Source organism: Lampetra fluviatilis, chromosome 5 (assembly GCF_964198595.1).
Source record: "Lampetra fluviatilis chromosome 5, kcLamFluv1.1, whole genome shotgun sequence".
Classification (NCBI taxonomy): Eukaryota; Metazoa; Chordata; class Hyperoartia; order Petromyzontiformes; family Petromyzontidae; genus Lampetra; species Lampetra fluviatilis.
Genome location: NC_136279.1, coordinates 9,207,700 through 9,224,486, shown reverse-complemented (window position 1 = coordinate 9,224,486; position 16,787 = coordinate 9,207,700). Strand labels below are relative to the sequence as shown.

The following is a 16,787-nucleotide window of genomic DNA, read 5'->3' as shown; positions in this document are numbered from 1 at the left end:
TACAGCTTTACACACCACACGAACACACACGCTACACACACGCTACATACACGTTACACGTACAAAGACAAAGACCCCCCGTATAGCCTGTAACAGACTGTTGGGGCAAGTGCTGTTAGCGAGCACCTATGAAGGCCGGTACGGCACACAAGGGGGTGGGTGGCCAACACCACGCCCGGCCGCCTTTGTCTCCCCAGTGGCGATGTTTTACACACCACACCAGCTACTCATTTGAGGCTGAGCCGACCTAGGGGACGCCCAGGACCGGTTCAGACAATTGTACACCCTCTCGCACACGAAACGCACCAGCACACTCACGTATACACACACACACACAGTGTGTTGTGTACACACCGTCTTGGTTGGTGTGGCTTGTCCACGGTATATGCACGGTGTGTTGGGTACCTTGTGTGTACACGGGGTGGTGTGTCCACTGCAGAGCGTTGTGTACACGCTATGTGTACGGTGTGTGTTCCATATACACTTGATTACATGTAGATGGTATGGTTTGTACACGGTGGTAGGGGGTACATTGCGTTGTGTGTACGCTGTGCACGGTGTGTGCACGGTGTGGTGTGTACACTGCTTCACGTTTACTCGGTGTGTACACGATATGGGGTGTCCACGGCGTGTGTATGGTGTGGTGTGTGCACGGTTTGGTGTGCACGGTGTACACTGGGTGGTGTGCGCACGGTGTGGTGTGCACACGGTGGGGTGTGCACACGGTGGGGTGTGCACACGGTGGGGTGTGCACACGGTGTGGTGTGTACACGGTGTGGTGTGTACGTGGTGGGGGTGTGCAAACCACCCCGCGTGCCTCTGCGGCAGCCTCATCAGCAGGATTTGACGCATTTTTGGGAAGAGCGATTCCATATGGCCCCACTGACACACGCACACACTCACCAAGGTATATCGTACTAACATATAGACATGCTAACATTGCTGCAGAAATATACATGGTAACGTACACACACACACAATATATACACTCACACATAATGCACACGGATATACAACATAACATCGACATTAACATGCATACATAATTGTGTACATGCCAACACACACACACGATTATACAAACAGTCCTAACATACAACTCTCACTTATGTACATACGGCAAAACCAAAAAACTCAACACGTTAGTCAATAACACTGTGGACTTAAAAGGAAGAAAATATATAATAGAGAATGTCCACTCTTCATAGCACGTGTCTTCTTTATGTGTTTATGAATCGCGGACACGGCACAAATTGTCACCTGTTAAATATTCTGTTTCCCTTTTAAGGCCACAGTGTGACTGACAAACGTGCCGGTTTTTTCCTTCTGTTTCACCGAATAATCACGTTGTACACATTCAAGACAAAGATGCCCCACGTGTAGCCTTCGGCAGACTGTTGGGGCAAGCGCTGTTGGCGATCATCTCCTAAAGCCGGCGAGGCACACGATGATGGGTTTGAGTGGCCAGCCGCCTTTGTCTCCCCAGTGGCGATGTTCACATGCCGCACCAGCAGCTTACTCATTTAAGACCGAGCAAGTCTTTAGGGGAGGCGCAGTGACCGGCTCAGATGATCGTCACTGATGTTGGCCGTGAGCAGGAATTGGGTTCGTAGCGCTGCGCACTACACTACCCCCCCCCCACACGCACAAGACGAATAGGACACGCGCGTGTCTGCTCGGATCCACCCACCTGTCTTGGCTTTCACGGGATTTTTGTTGTTATCCGTGATCGCGTCTCCACGCTAAGGGGCGTAAATCACTTAACCACGCTCGCTATCGTTGTGTGCCGCTGCTACTGCTGCTGCACGTCCGTGCGTAAAGATTCCCCGTCGTAGCCTATGGGGGCCGTCGGGGCAAGCGCCGTTAGCGAGCGCCGATTAAAAGTCAGCATGACGCGCGATGCGATGGTGTGACCAACATGATGGTACGTGTGTGTGCCCACGTGTAGGTATGCACGTCTTGTGTGCAGATGTGTGTGTGTAGTGACTTATGTATGTGTACATGTGTGTGCGTGTGTGCCCACGTGTAGGTATGCACGTCTTGTATTCAGATGTGTGTGTGTAGTGTCTTATGTATGTGTACATGTGTGTGCGTGTGTGCCCACATGTAGGTATGCACGTCTGTGTACAGATGTGTGTGTGTAGTGACTTATGTATGTGTACATGTGTGTTTGTATATGCCCACGTGTATGTAAGCTCTTCTGTGTACAGATGTGTGTGTCGTGACTGTGTACATGTGTATGTGCCCACGTGTAGGTATACACGTCTTGTGTTCAGATGTGTGTGTGACCGTATGTATGTGTACATCTGTGTGTATGTGTGCTCACGTGTAGGTATGCACGTCTGTGCACAGATATGTGTGTATGTAATGACCGTATGTATATGTGTGTACATGTGTGTGTGCGCGCATGATTAATTCTCTGTTCGTCTGACTATGAAACTTGACTCCGGCAAAGGCTGGGAATTTTTAGCGAATTTCTTTTGAAAAAAAAATATCGCAAAAAAAAACCTCGGTGGGTTAAAAGAATCCTTCTTTGTCTGAAAACGAATGCCGAAACAGGAATGAGATTTGTGTTAAGCACGGTCGTAGCATCAGCAGCAGCTGCAACATCAGAAGCAGCAGCAGCAAGGCCAACACCGTCAGTACCAGCAACAGCGGCATCATCAGCAGCAGCATTCTTACTTCATAATCATCCTTGCCATCATAGTCATCAACATTACAGTTATGAGCCCCTGCAAACACAAGACACGTGTTCCTTGTATAGTCAGGGAACGGCACACAAACACTCAAAAATATACGCACACTGACGTTTGCATAAACGCACACCTTTACAAAGACAAAGATCCCCCGTATAGTCTTAACAGACTTTCATAACATAATAGAGGTTTTTGGGTTAGATCACATAAATATATAAATGTGTTGTTAAACCCGCCACCACTCGACACAGCCAACTAGTAAGGGTTGTCACGTAAACAGAACGTGGCCAATTCGTCACTAGTACAGCACTAACCGGTGTGTTGGAGAGCCAAGCCACAACATTTACAATCTGAGCACGACGTTTCGCCAGTAATTACAACCAGCTTCATCAGGCGACAGCCAGATTTGTGTTAAATCTTAACAGACTGTTGGGGCAAGTGCTGTTCGCGAGCACCTATGAATGCCGGAACGGAAAACGAGGTGGGCGGGTGGCCAACACCACACCCGACCGCCTTTGTCTCCCCAGTGGCGATGTTTACATACCGCACCAGGTACTCATTTGAGGCTGAGTCGACCTAGGGGAGGCCCAGGACCGGTTCAGATAATCGTCACTGGTGTTGGCCGTGTGCGGGTATCGAACCCGGGTGGCCGGGTTCGTAGCGCAGCGTGCTAACCGCTGCGCCACCGCTCCCTACAAAGCGAGCATCACACACACATACACATCACACACACACACGCACACAGCACACACACACACGTGCAATGACACACAGCTCCGCGGGCACTCTCAACCTGCACACAGTCACTCAATGGGATGCACATGCGTGAATGCACAATCACACACACAATCACAGACACAAACACAATTACACAACAACAACCGGCATTCGCCACTAAGTGGCGGTGACGTTGACCACGACGCTTGTGCCACAATTACACACACAGTTACACACAAACACGCGTGCAGTCAGTGACGCACAGCGACACATTCGCATTCACAGCGATCAGATCACGCAGCGAGCGCGTTTATCTGACGAGACAGACTCACACACTCTCTCCTCCACACTCTCTCCCCTTGCATTCTCCCTTTCCTCTCACTCTAGCTCCCTCTCACACTCTCCCACCAATATCCTCTCACCCTTGTCCCTCACACTAACTCACACTATTTCCTCACACTCCCACTCTATGCCCTCTCTCTCCCCCCTCACACTCTCCCATCAATATCCTATCATCCTCTTTCCTCACACCGTCACTCACTCCTCACTCTCCCCTCGCTCTCTGCCACCACTCTTCTATTAATAAACCTCTCACACTCCTCACACTCACACTCTCTCCACACTCTCACCCATCACCATCTCTTCCCTCATTCACTCTCCCATCACCCTCTCCCCTCACACCCTTCCATCACTACTCTTAGGTTTTTTCGGTAAAGTCACGTAGGTAAACAATTAAATTAAAAATTACTAAAAGTAATAATAGAAATAAAATAAATAATCCATCCATCATGGATTAATAAAATAATCAATTAATAGAATAATCCTTCCATCACTGTCCACTCACCCACTCTCTTCCCTCGCTCGCCCCTTACACTCTCCCATCTCTCTCTCCTCTCAGCATCCCATCACCAGATCCCATAACACTTTCCCCTCATACCACTCTCTCCTTAAACTCTCCCCTCACAATATCCCCTCTAACACACAAGAGGGTTGCCACCTGTCTGGGTTGGCCAGGATAGTCCGGAAATTGGCATCTATGTTAGGGTCGCAGACATTGATTTGTACCAAGAACTGGTACCGGTATTGTATTACATTTCACATAACAGTATACTGTAACTTCGGTAATGTCACGTAGGTGAAAATATTAATAAAATAAAAAAGTGAAAAAACAACCAAATTTAATTTTGATCTAATTTAGTTGTTTTTCACTTTTTTATTTTATTATGATTTTCACCTACGTGACTTTACCGAAAGAACCAAAGAGTATGGATCCTTGCAGTCACGAAAACTTCAAATCTAGAAGTATTCTGTAACTGCACCATTTTGATCATAGACGTAGGTGGACTGAGAAACGTGTCCAGGTTTATAGTCTGTGGAAAATGTGGCAACCCTCCCTCACAGCCTCTTCCTTCTGAATTCACACCCTCGTCACCTCACTCTCTCTCCACTCACACTCCGCTCTCTCCCCGATTCTCATCTCCCCTCTTTCATCTCCCGCAATCTCTCTCTCTCTCCCGTCTGCTCTACGACTCACCTCTGTCTAACCCCATCTGTCTTTCCCTTTCCCACCCTCGTCTCTCTCTCTCTTTCCTCACACCTCTCCCCCTTTCCTCCCATGCCTCTCTCAACTCTCCCGAAACCTCCGTGTCTCTCATTTCCGCTCTTTCGTGTCTCTCCTTCTCTCTCGCTACGATGTTTTACATCTCTCACCTTCCTTTGTCTCTCACATCTCTGCACTCTCCCTAGACCTCGTTCTCTCTTCTTCTGTAACGAAGAAGATTCCGGGTTTCTCCGTTTCTCTTGTTCTTTTCTCGATCTCACTCCTCTTTTCTCCCGTTATAAACTGAACCCGTCCTGGTTTTCCCCCTAGGTTGACTCAGTCTTAAATGAGTACCTGCTGTCGACATCAGTAAGAGAAAGGCGGGCCGGACTTGCTGCTGGCCACAGCATCCCCCTAAAGTAACGCACCGGCCTAACTCGGCTTGCTCGCTAACAGCACTCGCCCCAACAGTCTGCTGAGGCTAAAATGGGATTTCTTTGTGCCCGCGTGCGAATGCTTCCACTCGTGCACAGGAATGAGCAGGACACTGACGCATGTGCCGTGTGGGCAGGCGGAACGACCTTAGGAAGGCCTGAAAACACCGGCGTTGATTGTCGACCTTAGACCTCGGAGGAATAAAAAACATTTTCAGGGAGGCAACCGACTTCAAAGATTGACAACAAGGCTCCTTTACTCCCAGGCTTGAGGTCGGATGGAGAATTAATGACCGGGTTTGAGTTCGAGGTGACGTTTCCCAACCTGGGACACATTCTTGTTGGTTTATGCCGGTGTGAAATAAAATGTCTCACTCAAAACCTTTCCGCTGATCAGTCATTCACGCGTGCAGCAGGTGTGCGCGTACACTCCGCTGTGAACACACAATATCTGCTTTTACATGAAGGGCGTTTGTGTATGTGTGTGTGCGTGTCTGCGTGTTTTTGGGAGCGGTGGTGCAGTAGTTAGCGCATTCCGCTCCGAACCAGGTCACCTGAGTTCAATTCCCGCTCACGACCGATAACAGTGGCGAATATTTGAAATGGTCCAGGGCTTACCCCCTAGGTAAATTCAGCCTCAAATTAGTACCTATCGTAGTGTGTAATCATCAGCACTCGGGAGACAAAGGTGGGCACGCGTGGTGCTGGGCACACCACCTCTCTTGCGTGCCGCGGCGTCCTTAATAGGTGCTCGCTAACAGCACTTGTTCCAAAGTCTGTTAAAGGTCCTACGGGAGATCTTTGTATTTGTGTGCATGTGTCAAAGACGTACACTCTGTATAGTCTTATGCATGTTGTATATTCTTTTATGTAATAGTGGGTGTGTAAACGTCTACTCGGTGTATATACGAGTGAGCGGGTGAGTGTGTATACATGTCAGTGGGTGTGGGCGGGTGTGTTTGTCTGTGTATATATGTAAGACTGGGTGGGTGGGTGTGTCTGCGCGTATATATATGAGTGGGCGGGTGAACATACACATATGTACGTACGGCTGTACCATTTACACACGTTCGCTTAGAACGTTTTGTCGGATGTTTGAATGGACATTAACAAATTACACAGCCAGCGAAACAGCAATTCTCTCCCAATTCCAACAAAGCCGCGACTTTGTTGAGAGAAAACACTTTTTTTTTACGTCAATGAAAAAAAAGTTCGGGTTGGAAGAAAAACACTCACACTTTTCCGCTCCCAAATAAATTCACAAAATCCCCAAACGATTCACGCTCGTGTTCGCTATGCATCATGGGAGACATTCCCCCACAATTCCTTGCGTTCCTCATGTTGCCACGGGGGCACGGTTAAAGAGAAATAGCGGTGGGAAAGCAATATGCCATTTGCGTTAACGGCTTTGAACTTATTATAAAAGTCAATGTCGTGTTGGCACTGGTACATCATGCATGACAACTACGTCAATGCAGGCCTAACCCACATAAGAGATAACCACTACTAATGTAGCATCAACGTCTCTCTTTGACAGCTGAATTTAATACCAGTTTCCTAATTATTGGGCATCATCAACGCTGAGCTGGTATATTGTACATGACAACTGCATCAAAACGAGCCTCATAATATTAGAAATCATCATGCCTATCCTACACAAGACAAGCCAAGCCATTGAGTCCCATTACTCAGCCAAGCATGGATCAGCACTCTTCTCCACTGGCAGATGTTAATTCCACATTTTAATGGCAGGGCTATGTATCGACAGAGGAGTACCACTGGTGACAGCTGTATTAATGCTCGTCTCGACCGAATTAGAGATCATCAGTGTGACTTATCATACCTCCGTTGGCGACCCTGGGCCATTGGTGGAAATTCGGTATTACCATGGCAATGGCTGGACAGGGAGGATATAATCCTGACACTCGATACCAGACAAACACATTAACACCGGTTTCGTCCTAATCAATTCCAAAACAGTCTGGAATTATTTTGGCATGCCGCATCCATCTCGCTTAATTTTTTCCTTATGATACTGCGATGTGTGTGCATTGGTGCATGTGCAGTGGTGTGCGGCGGTGCACGTGTGCAGTGTGTGTGTGTGCACGGTGGTGTGTGTGATGGTGTGAGCGCGTCGGTGTGTGTTCGTCAGGGTGTGTGCGGTGGCGTGTGTGTACGGTGGTGGGTATCCAGTAGTGCATGTAGTGGTGTTGTGCAAAAACACGTGAATGAACAGCACTTCGGGTAAACAGATGCCCTTAAGGACAGTACATGCATTTAACGTCCTTGTCCTGAAGGTAAACTCCTTTTAATAGAGACGCACAAATGTCTGTGACATCAAATCAAGTCATATATGTGACATTTTCATTCTGGAAAATACTGAGTGAGAAATAAAGTCCTCCTAATTAGGAGTCACCAGTGCGACCAAGCTGCTGCCCGGCTGCCAATTAGTCCGCGCGCTCACCTTGCCGAGGCACTTCCCGACCATGACCTCTGACCTCGCCACGCTCAGGTTCAACTCCCGGTCGCCGGGGAAACGGAATTCGGGGCGGCACTCGTTGCTGTCGGCGATGCTGATGAGCAGGGTTGCTTTGGTGACGCGGGGCTGGGCGCCCCCGTCGCTCGCTGCGACGGTAACGAGCACTCCGCGGGGAGCACGCTCGTGGTCCAGGGCCCCGGCCACACTCAGCACCCCCGTGGCAGGGTCCACCGAGAACCAGCCCCCCACGTCGGACAATGATGAAGATGTCGATGTGTGCGCACACTCCCACGCTCGACCGTCTGCCAGAGAAAAAAACAAAGAGGAAACATTTTAAACTTGGGATTTGGGTCACGAAATCCAGTGCATTATGGTCAGCTGTCGATGACTGACTACGATTATGATGCCACAGCGTATGCAATGTCCACCTTACAGTTGAGTGCTTTGCATTATGATTGATAATATGAATAGAGTGTGCAGCCGGTGTGACTGCACTTGGACCCATGGGTCAAAACGACTCAGGTGCTGGGCTACAATCAGGGCGGATATTGGAGAGGGGAAGGCTTATTTCATTATTTGTGCCAGGGCCTATGTCAACCGTGCTACCTCACTGCCACTGCACAGACCACTCAACATCTCTCTGAGCCAAAGGTGTCCCACGTGGGGTGATTCTCATCTCTATCAGCAGCCCCGAGCCACCGACAGAAACTCCACACAGATCGCCTCCCATAAACTACATGGATGGTTCTACTTGTCGTACTTCTTCCTACCCGTGAAACCCCACAGCACAGCGCGGTCACCTTCGTCGGCGGTAGTGCCGTCGTCACCTCCAGCCGCTCGCGCTCCTACGACGGCGTAACGCACGCGCCCATTCTCTCCGGCGTCCATGTCCGACGCCGACACCCGCGCCACCCACGTCCCCAGGGCAGCGTTCTCGGGCACGTCGGCCACGGCGTCCGAGGACGACGACGGGGGGACAAAGACAGGGTCGTTGTCGTTGACGTCGTCCACCAGGACGTCCAGCACGGCCGTCGACTCGAGCGGGGGCCACGCGCCGTCGCGCGCGCGCAGTGTCAGGCGGTAGCGCCCGCGCACCTCGCGGTCCAGGGCGCCGCTCACACGCAGGAGGTAGACGCCCCCCGAGCCGCCTGTGCCCCCCGCCGCGCCAGTGCCGCTGTGCGGGGCGGGCGATGGAGCGGTGCCGGCGTCGGGGATGGAGGAGGAGGAAGCGGTGATGGCGCTGGCCGAGGGAAGGAGCTCGAAGACGCCTTCGCCCCCCGAGAGCGTGAGCGTCGTGGGTAGCCTGGGTGAGCGCGGGCGAGTGTGAGCGAGCGTGAGCGAGCGACCAATGGGGTCGATTGAGCAAACTCTGTTAAGTGTACATGCCCATAGACTGTATACACAACACTATCACGTGTACATGCATATATGTACACTCAAACCTACTGTATGCACGCACTCTCCTGTGTACATGCACGGCCACACGTGTACGTACAATTGTATGCAAACATGTATACACAAAGACAAAGATCCCCTTTAGCCTGAACAGTTGGGGTACGTGCTGCTTGTGAACACCTATTAAGGCTGGCACTATGCTCAAAGAGGGAAGGTAGCCAGCACCACGCCTGGCCGCTTTTATCTCCCCTTGACCTTGGTGCCATAATGGCCGAGACACGCTCGCCTCCTCTCCGCCTGCCCCTCCCGATGACATCATCTCTTTTTGCGGTTTGACGTGTAACGTTATCTCTAATTAAATACTCTCAAGGACAAACGCACGCCCAGAGTGTTACAGAACCCATGCATATGCATGATTGTTCTTCCTTGTTAAATATTGTCATGCGCCAGATCCTAGGATTAAGAAATCGACTGGCAAGGTGAACCGACCTTGGGCGTCCACCTCCGGCGCCGCCATTTCCTCCGCTTGGATCCCAGACGCCATCTTGCGAGTCGTCGCCGCCATCTTGGGAGTCATCGCGTGATGCTGGCTGAGCATCTCCTGGGCAACAGTCAGCCAGGAAAGTTGTCACAATGTCAGTCCATAACCTTACCCGGCTTATGTTTTGTTGCTACAACCATTATTTGGGTTTCAGTTTTGGATTTTTATTTTTTATTCTAGATTTGAAGTTTTCGTGACTGCAAGGATTCATATTTTTAACTTTGGAAATGTATATGTTTGTGCCTTTTGCTGGCCTAAACAGGTTCTCGCTAATAGTGCTTGCCTTATTAGTCTACAATGATAAGCAAGGGCTCTGTCTCCATGTCCAAGGCAAATTCAGCATCTCTCTGCTGAGGAGCAATGTGGCAGTGTCGGCCACCATCCTGAGCCAGTGATAGAAACTCCAAATTAAAATGGCAGGGATGAATATATCCATAAGAAACCCATGGGAGTGCATATGCAAGTGTGCATGTGTGCCACAGTGAGCAGAACAGGTGGTGCTCTCTGCCACTCATCTCAGCCAGTTAACACATTACACCTGGGTCTGTCACATGACCTCTTTCCAGCGAGCTTTCCACAATTCACTTGGCCTCAAAGCAGACCTAATCAGGCACAAACATAGTGGTGAATTACATGTACATCCCTTTTGTCAATCGACTGCTGGATGATGGCCTACCCACGCCGTGCAGTTGTGGAGGTTATCTGACCATTCTTCACCACGCTGAAATTTGCTGCCCTGTCCTCTGCTGCTCACCACCTACCCGAGCACAATGCAGGCTCAAACCTGCTTCGCTTCTGAGACACAATGAGATTGCATGTACGTATTCCGAGTGATTTTGCACGTGTGTACAGTGTGGGCGACACTCCTCACCTCCGTTCCCTCGGCTGCCCTCGTCACTCTCTTCATCCTCCTCCTCTTCCTCCTTCTCTCCCTCGTGGTCATTGTCGTTACCATCGTTCCGTGGGGGTCCGTGCCAGGCGACGAGGTCGGGAGAAGAGGGGGAGCCGGGGAGGGCAGTGGGGTCGGGGAGGTCGGCGTCATGGACGGAGACACGGGCGACGATGAGGCCCAGAGGTGCGTCCTCGCTCACGACCCCGACGAGGACCCGTGGAGACGAACCTGCGATCATCGACACAGTTACGTTAGCGTCGTCCCTGGCAGCAGCAGCATCGTTAACGGCACCAGCAGCTGTGTCAACATCGTTAATGTAATTAAGTCGCAACACTGCCAACATGAGCAGCAACAGCAGTGACTTTGTCAGCATCATTGACATCATTATCAGCAGTCACTTGGTGAGCAGCATCATTTCATTACATCAACGTCATCAGCTGCAGCATTACTATGATCATCAGAACTATCAGCAGTAGCAACGCTATTAACATTGACAGCAGGAAAAGCAGCATCACTATCATTGCGATAACATTAAATGTACCACCATTAGCATAACATCTGCAACAGCATCCGCATTACCAAAATCACTGTCATCATCACCAGCATCAACAGCTGAAACATCAAAAGCAACCAGTAAAACGTTAGCATAATGATCACCATCAGCCGCAAAAATATCATCATCATGCTTTTCACGATGGTTCTGCTGAGAATGGTGATGACATGATGTTGATGCTGTTAATGATAAGGAAATTCCTGCTTCTAATGATGACATCAACAATAAGACATGGGATATGCCCGGGTGGATCAGAGGTAAGAAATACTGAGCCAGCACTCCTGAGATCCTGGGTTAAAATGTGGGTCCCTACCACCCACCCGTAATTTAAATCGGGTTTCCAAGTCTCATGTTCATAGTCTGACCCTGTTCACCAATGTCATCCTGCCCATCATCTCACCATCATCTCCATCACCTTCCCCTGCTCCTCCACCACCACCACCATCATCACCATGTCGACCGAAGAGGATGGCGCTGATGAGAGGGGGGTGCTCATTGACGTCGACGACGCGCACCGAGAGGAAGGCGGCGGCGCTGAGGGGGGGCGCCCCCCCGTCGCGTGCCACCACCACCAGCTCGTGCCGGTGCTGGGACTCGAAGTCGAGGCGGCGGCGCAGGCGGACGACGCCGGAGCGTGGGTCAACCGAGAAAAACCCGCCAGGGTCACCGAGACGACGGTCCAGCTCATAGCGAACCTGCGGTGAGGCAAGGGGGGGGAGGGGAGGGAGAGAGGAGGAGGAAGAAGAGTGAGCAGTAAGGGTTATGGATGGGAGGTGGGTAAGGAAGAGGTGTGGGAGGAGGGTGAACATTGGAGTATGCAGAAGGGTTGAACAGAGTGAGAGGATGAGTCGGAGAGCTTGAGGAACCACAGGGAAGGGTGGTTGTGGTGATAGTGATTGTAATGATGGTGGGGGCCAAGGTGATAGAGACGATATAAGTGAAGTTCATAGTGCATCAATCACGAATCTCTCTACACACGTGTGTAGACATGTACACACATGCAGATGCACAATCCATCCCCAGACCCCTCCACCCACCCGTGCATTCATGCCCTGGTCTCCGTCGCTTGCCCGCACGCGCGCAACGCTCGTGCCAAGCGCCGCGTCCTCACGCACGCTGGCGCCGTAGCGGCGCCGTGAGAATGCAGGCGCCTGGTCGTTCTCGTCCCCCAGGACAACACGCACGGCGAGGCCGGGCCGCGACACGCGTGCCGGCGCCCCGCCGTCGTGGGCCCGCGCCCGCAGCCGATACCCGCCAGGGCGGGCTTCGCGGTCCAGCGGTAACACCACCACCAGCTCCAGCCGCTCGGCCAATACGTCCCACTCAAGCGAGAATGGCAGGCGGCGCCGCTGCTCGCCACGGGGTCGGTCATCTTGGGTCAGGACGGAGCCGGCATCCGTGGGTTTGGTGTCGGTCTCGCTGCCGTCGTCGTCATCGGAGAGGGTGTACCCCTGCACACCATGTGTCCCCTCGTCGGGGTCCCATGCCGGCGTAAGGGAGAAACGCGCCCCAACCGGGACCCCCTCAGAGATGTCCAGACGAACCTGCAGTGGGGTTTTGGGTGATGGTTAGTATCTTTGTGACCACTGTTACCAACGTCGTCTGTATCGTTGGCCTCATCTGACAATTGCACACCTGTCATTGATGTCATCGGCCACCTAACCAGTTGCAGCAACAGCATCAGCAGTAACTCTTTCGATGTCAAACTCATCTCAATCACCAACATCAGCTTCATCATTAGCACCATTGATCACCATCCTCAACCCCATCACCTGCCCACACTGCGATCGCACCAACATTTCCGCGAGCGCACGGTGCACCACCCACCTTCTCGTCCTCCTTGGTGCCGTCATCACCTCCAGGGTCACCAACATCGTAAGGATCGTGGCGGGCGTCCCCGCGTGCCCCATGCCTTGATCCAAACCTCGGCTCGTTATCGTTGACGTCGAGGACTCGCACGGTGACGCGGACGGGGGAGTCGAGTGGCAACGACGACGAGGAGGCGGTGAAGAGGAGCGGTGCGATAGGCAGAACGACGAAGTGGTAGCGGTCCCGCGTCTCGCGGTCGAGCACGCGCGCCGTGCGCAGCTCCCCCGTGAATACATCCACCGTGATGTCTCCTCCGCCATCGTCGCCACCGTCGCCACCATCCGCCGGCACCACCAGGAAGCGCACGGTGCCATCCGCATGTGCCAACGGGTCGAGTGGGACTTTGCCGGGATCTGATGACGATGATGACGATGATGATGATGATGGGGCATGGACACCATCAGCGGAAAATGGAGACGAGGGTTTCCCGTCATCGCCGTTGGTGGCGGCGCCTGTAGAGACGAGAGGGTTTAGTGATAATGGTGATGATGGTTATTATTATGATGATGCGATTATGTGGTGAGAATGATGATGTTAGGTGTACAGTAGAAACCAAATTGCAAGAATTTATCGTTCTTCATGCGGAGCGTCCCAGGGAGCTTTCAAATAAAAAAAACTCAAAAACCCTTTGGCCAATCAATACAGCTAAAAAACACACCGACTTTAACAAATATTTTTAATTTCAAATATTTAATTATGCCAGCGTTCCTGATGTGGGCAGTAACATGGACTATTTGTAGCACGTTTACTGCTTGTTACAGCGGTTCATGGATCAAATCCAGCGGCCACCCTGGTTATTACTGTTGGGTGTATTAACCAAAAAAACACATGCCGTCTGCTTCACAGTGGAAATTAAAGTTCTCATGATGTCTATCACTCGAGTTGGCCATTGTGTGCCAGCGTCGTGGTCCACATATTTGATAAAATTACCTGCAAATTACTGAAATCGAATATACGCTTTCTCCACTACCACTATAACCTTCACTTATATCATTTCCATCGCCTTGGTCACCACCATCACCGTAAATCACCATCACTCACCCGAGCACAGTCTCCATTACCACCACAACCTGAACCAAGGCAGCAGACATCGTGTTGCTCGCAGCAGACATCGCAGCTATCGCGATTTTCACCTGAAGACGAACGCTTGTTTTGCGTTCGAAACGTCGTGATTTATTTTATTTTATTTCTACCTACGTGACTTTACCGAAAGAACCAAAGAGTATGGATTCCAGCAGTCACGAAAGCTTCAAATCAACCTGAACCACAACGAACTAAACTACCTTCACAACCATCACTAAAATCATTACTATCACTACCACCACATCCACTCTAGCACAGGCCACATCTCCACCACAACCTGAACCACTACGAACTAAGCTACCTCCACAACCATCACTAAAATCATTACTATCGCTACCACCACATCCACTCTAACACAGGCCACATCACCACCACAACCTGAACTACCACCACTGCCATCGCTGCCATCACCTGCTGCAGGAGCTCGGAAGGCGGCGCTCACATCACCGATGAGGGTCCCAGCTGGCTCGTTCTCCCATACGGTCAGGGTCAGAGTGCTTGATCCCCAGCCGCCCCCGAGGGCCCCTTCGCTCTCGTCGGGGTCACCCCAGCCGCCGGCGCCGCGCCCACCTCTCCAGCCAGCGCCGCCCCATCCAGTTCCGGTTCCGGCTCCGAAACCGGTTCCGGCTCGGGCAGCGGCGATGGCGAGTGTCTTCAGGATCTGCTCAATGTCCTCGGCTCCAGCTCCGATCCCGCCGAGCCCGGCCCACGATTCCATTTTTGTGGGGCCAGCGTCCAATCCGGTCACGTTTCCCGTTCCGGATGCCGTTGTTCCAGAGAAAATGAGGAAGCAGGAGAGCGCGAGTGTCAGAAGGAGATTCTGTCCGATCGTCGGCACCGCTCGCGTCCCCGTCGACGCCCTCTTCCTCCTCCTGCACCACCTCCTCGTCCACCCGAGTGGCGTTGTCATCGTCTTCGTTGCAGCCATTGGCTCGCTCGATCCACCTCGAATTGTTGAAGCGCCTCGTGTTTGCGAGCGCACATTCATAGTTTGGGAGTGTTCTTCCTTGTGCTCATCGCTTCCGCTGATTTGCAAAATCTAATGGCACTGATTGAGGTCTCAATCTGCAACTGGAGATAATTCAGTCTAAATCCAAATGATTAGATCCGGATCCGGTTGGCAACACAGTTCAAGGTCCAGTTCAAGGTTTTCTTCCCAAACCGGATTCAGATTCGGATTTTGACCTACTAATCGTCTGTACTAAATATTTCAATTGAGAACCAATAATTTTAAATTGTAAAAAAAATGAAGTGTGCAAAGTCTCATTCACAATATAAAGTCTCAGTTAACACGTACACAAAAGAGTATAGAAACTCCTTACTCCCAATAACACTATAATAAATTGAATCATTACTAATACTGCCAAATAACACTGACCGTCAATTCGTCATGTGTGGCCTTCAGCTTGACCTTGTACCTGGGGCTGCGTCCATTTTCGCCCCACAGTGGCCAACCCGGTCATCGACCACTGACTGAGGCGTCGTCTGTGGGACTCCTGGGTCCGAGGGTCCTTGTGGAGTGTTGATCCTTCACACCTTAAGGAGTGGGACCTTGAACCCTTAATTGGATCTTTAGGCCTTGAAGAGTGAGCACTTCAGATTTTGTCGAACTTAACAGGGTCTTGAAGGCTTGAAGACTAATACCTTGAGTTGTTGAAGAATTGGGCCTTGAAGCAATTGAAGCCTGGAGTGGATGCCTGAGGAGTGAGCCCTTGCAGTCTTATAGTTGGGCCTTCACTGCACAGATAACTTCAGGTGCCGTGAGAGAGGCAGGACCTACGAACACAGAAACTCTGATCAAGAGGTCTCCCTCGCAAGTCCTTCTTTGTCTCTCCCACTCGAAGCACAGCCTGAGGCAAGAGACAGAGACACAGACACAATTACTACATTTCCATGAGCCACTAAACTCGAGTACGGACTCGAATCGTCTCCCTGGCGCCGCATATCCATATTTGTTTACAGTCAACCCGAGTCGCCTGTAATTCTTTTAAGGCCAAGTGCCAAATTCTCCAGAACATTTTTTTGCTTCACGGGCTGCTGGTCTGACTACGCCAGAATATAGGCCAATTCTAAGAAGATGCACGTGCAAGGAGAAAAGTGGCGCGACATATGAGATAGCACGCAGAAGATGGGACAGCGCATTGATGCGATCAAGAGATGGTGTAGAACATGCTTTGAGATATAAGGTACAGTATGCTACAGGCAGCACATTAAAAGGGCCTTGCTATATGTAAAGCCGAGTGAGATTCTGCAAAAGAATAGAAACTAGTGTATGGTTAAATAATCGGCTGCTGGAGATAACTGCTACGGGAGATAGCCACATAATGAACAGTGGGGAGATGCCATAGTAGATTGGATGTTATTGGAGACAGCAGTGGATGTCTACACTGTGTGGGAGACGTTATAGGTGTAGGCGAGAGGGAGGCGATCGGGGGGGAAGTATGATGAGTTGCCATGCACGAGGGAGGTGGCTGTTGGTGGTAATGAATATATGCTGTGCGGTGGAGATGGAGTGAGTGCGCGTGTGTGTGCGTTAAGTGCACTCTAGAGAGCCTTACACAGCCACAGCAGTCACTGTTAGAATGGCA

At 51.1% G+C, this 16,787-nt stretch overlaps 1 protein-coding gene across 3 annotated transcripts in view; it reads right to left on the bottom strand.

Moving 5' to 3' along the window:
* LOC144932519 (protocadherin-16-like) overlaps positions 1-15,316 on the bottom strand; it is a 65,703-nt gene extending 50,387 nt beyond the window's left edge. For 2 of the 3 annotated variants that reach the window (XM_078856685.1, XM_078856686.1), the window contains exons 1-8: positions 14,611-15,316; positions 13,075-13,568; positions 12,285-12,791; positions 11,648-11,942; positions 10,674-10,922; positions 9,751-9,862; positions 8,667-9,169; positions 7,852-8,168 (exon numbers count right to left, since the gene is read on the bottom strand). In XM_078856685.1, the coding sequence (XP_078712811.1) occupies positions 7,852-8,168; positions 8,667-9,169; positions 9,751-9,862; positions 10,674-10,922; positions 11,648-11,942; positions 12,285-12,791; positions 13,075-13,568; positions 14,611-15,187 (3,054 nt within the window). In that variant the 5' untranslated portion in view covers positions 15,188-15,316. The remainder of the gene's footprint in view (positions 1-7,851; positions 8,169-8,666; positions 9,170-9,750; positions 9,863-10,673; positions 10,923-11,647; positions 11,943-12,284; positions 12,792-13,074; positions 13,569-14,610) is intronic. The other variant, XM_078856687.1, reaches the window with a different exon arrangement.
* Between the last annotated feature and the right edge of the window lie 1,471 nt (positions 15,317-16,787).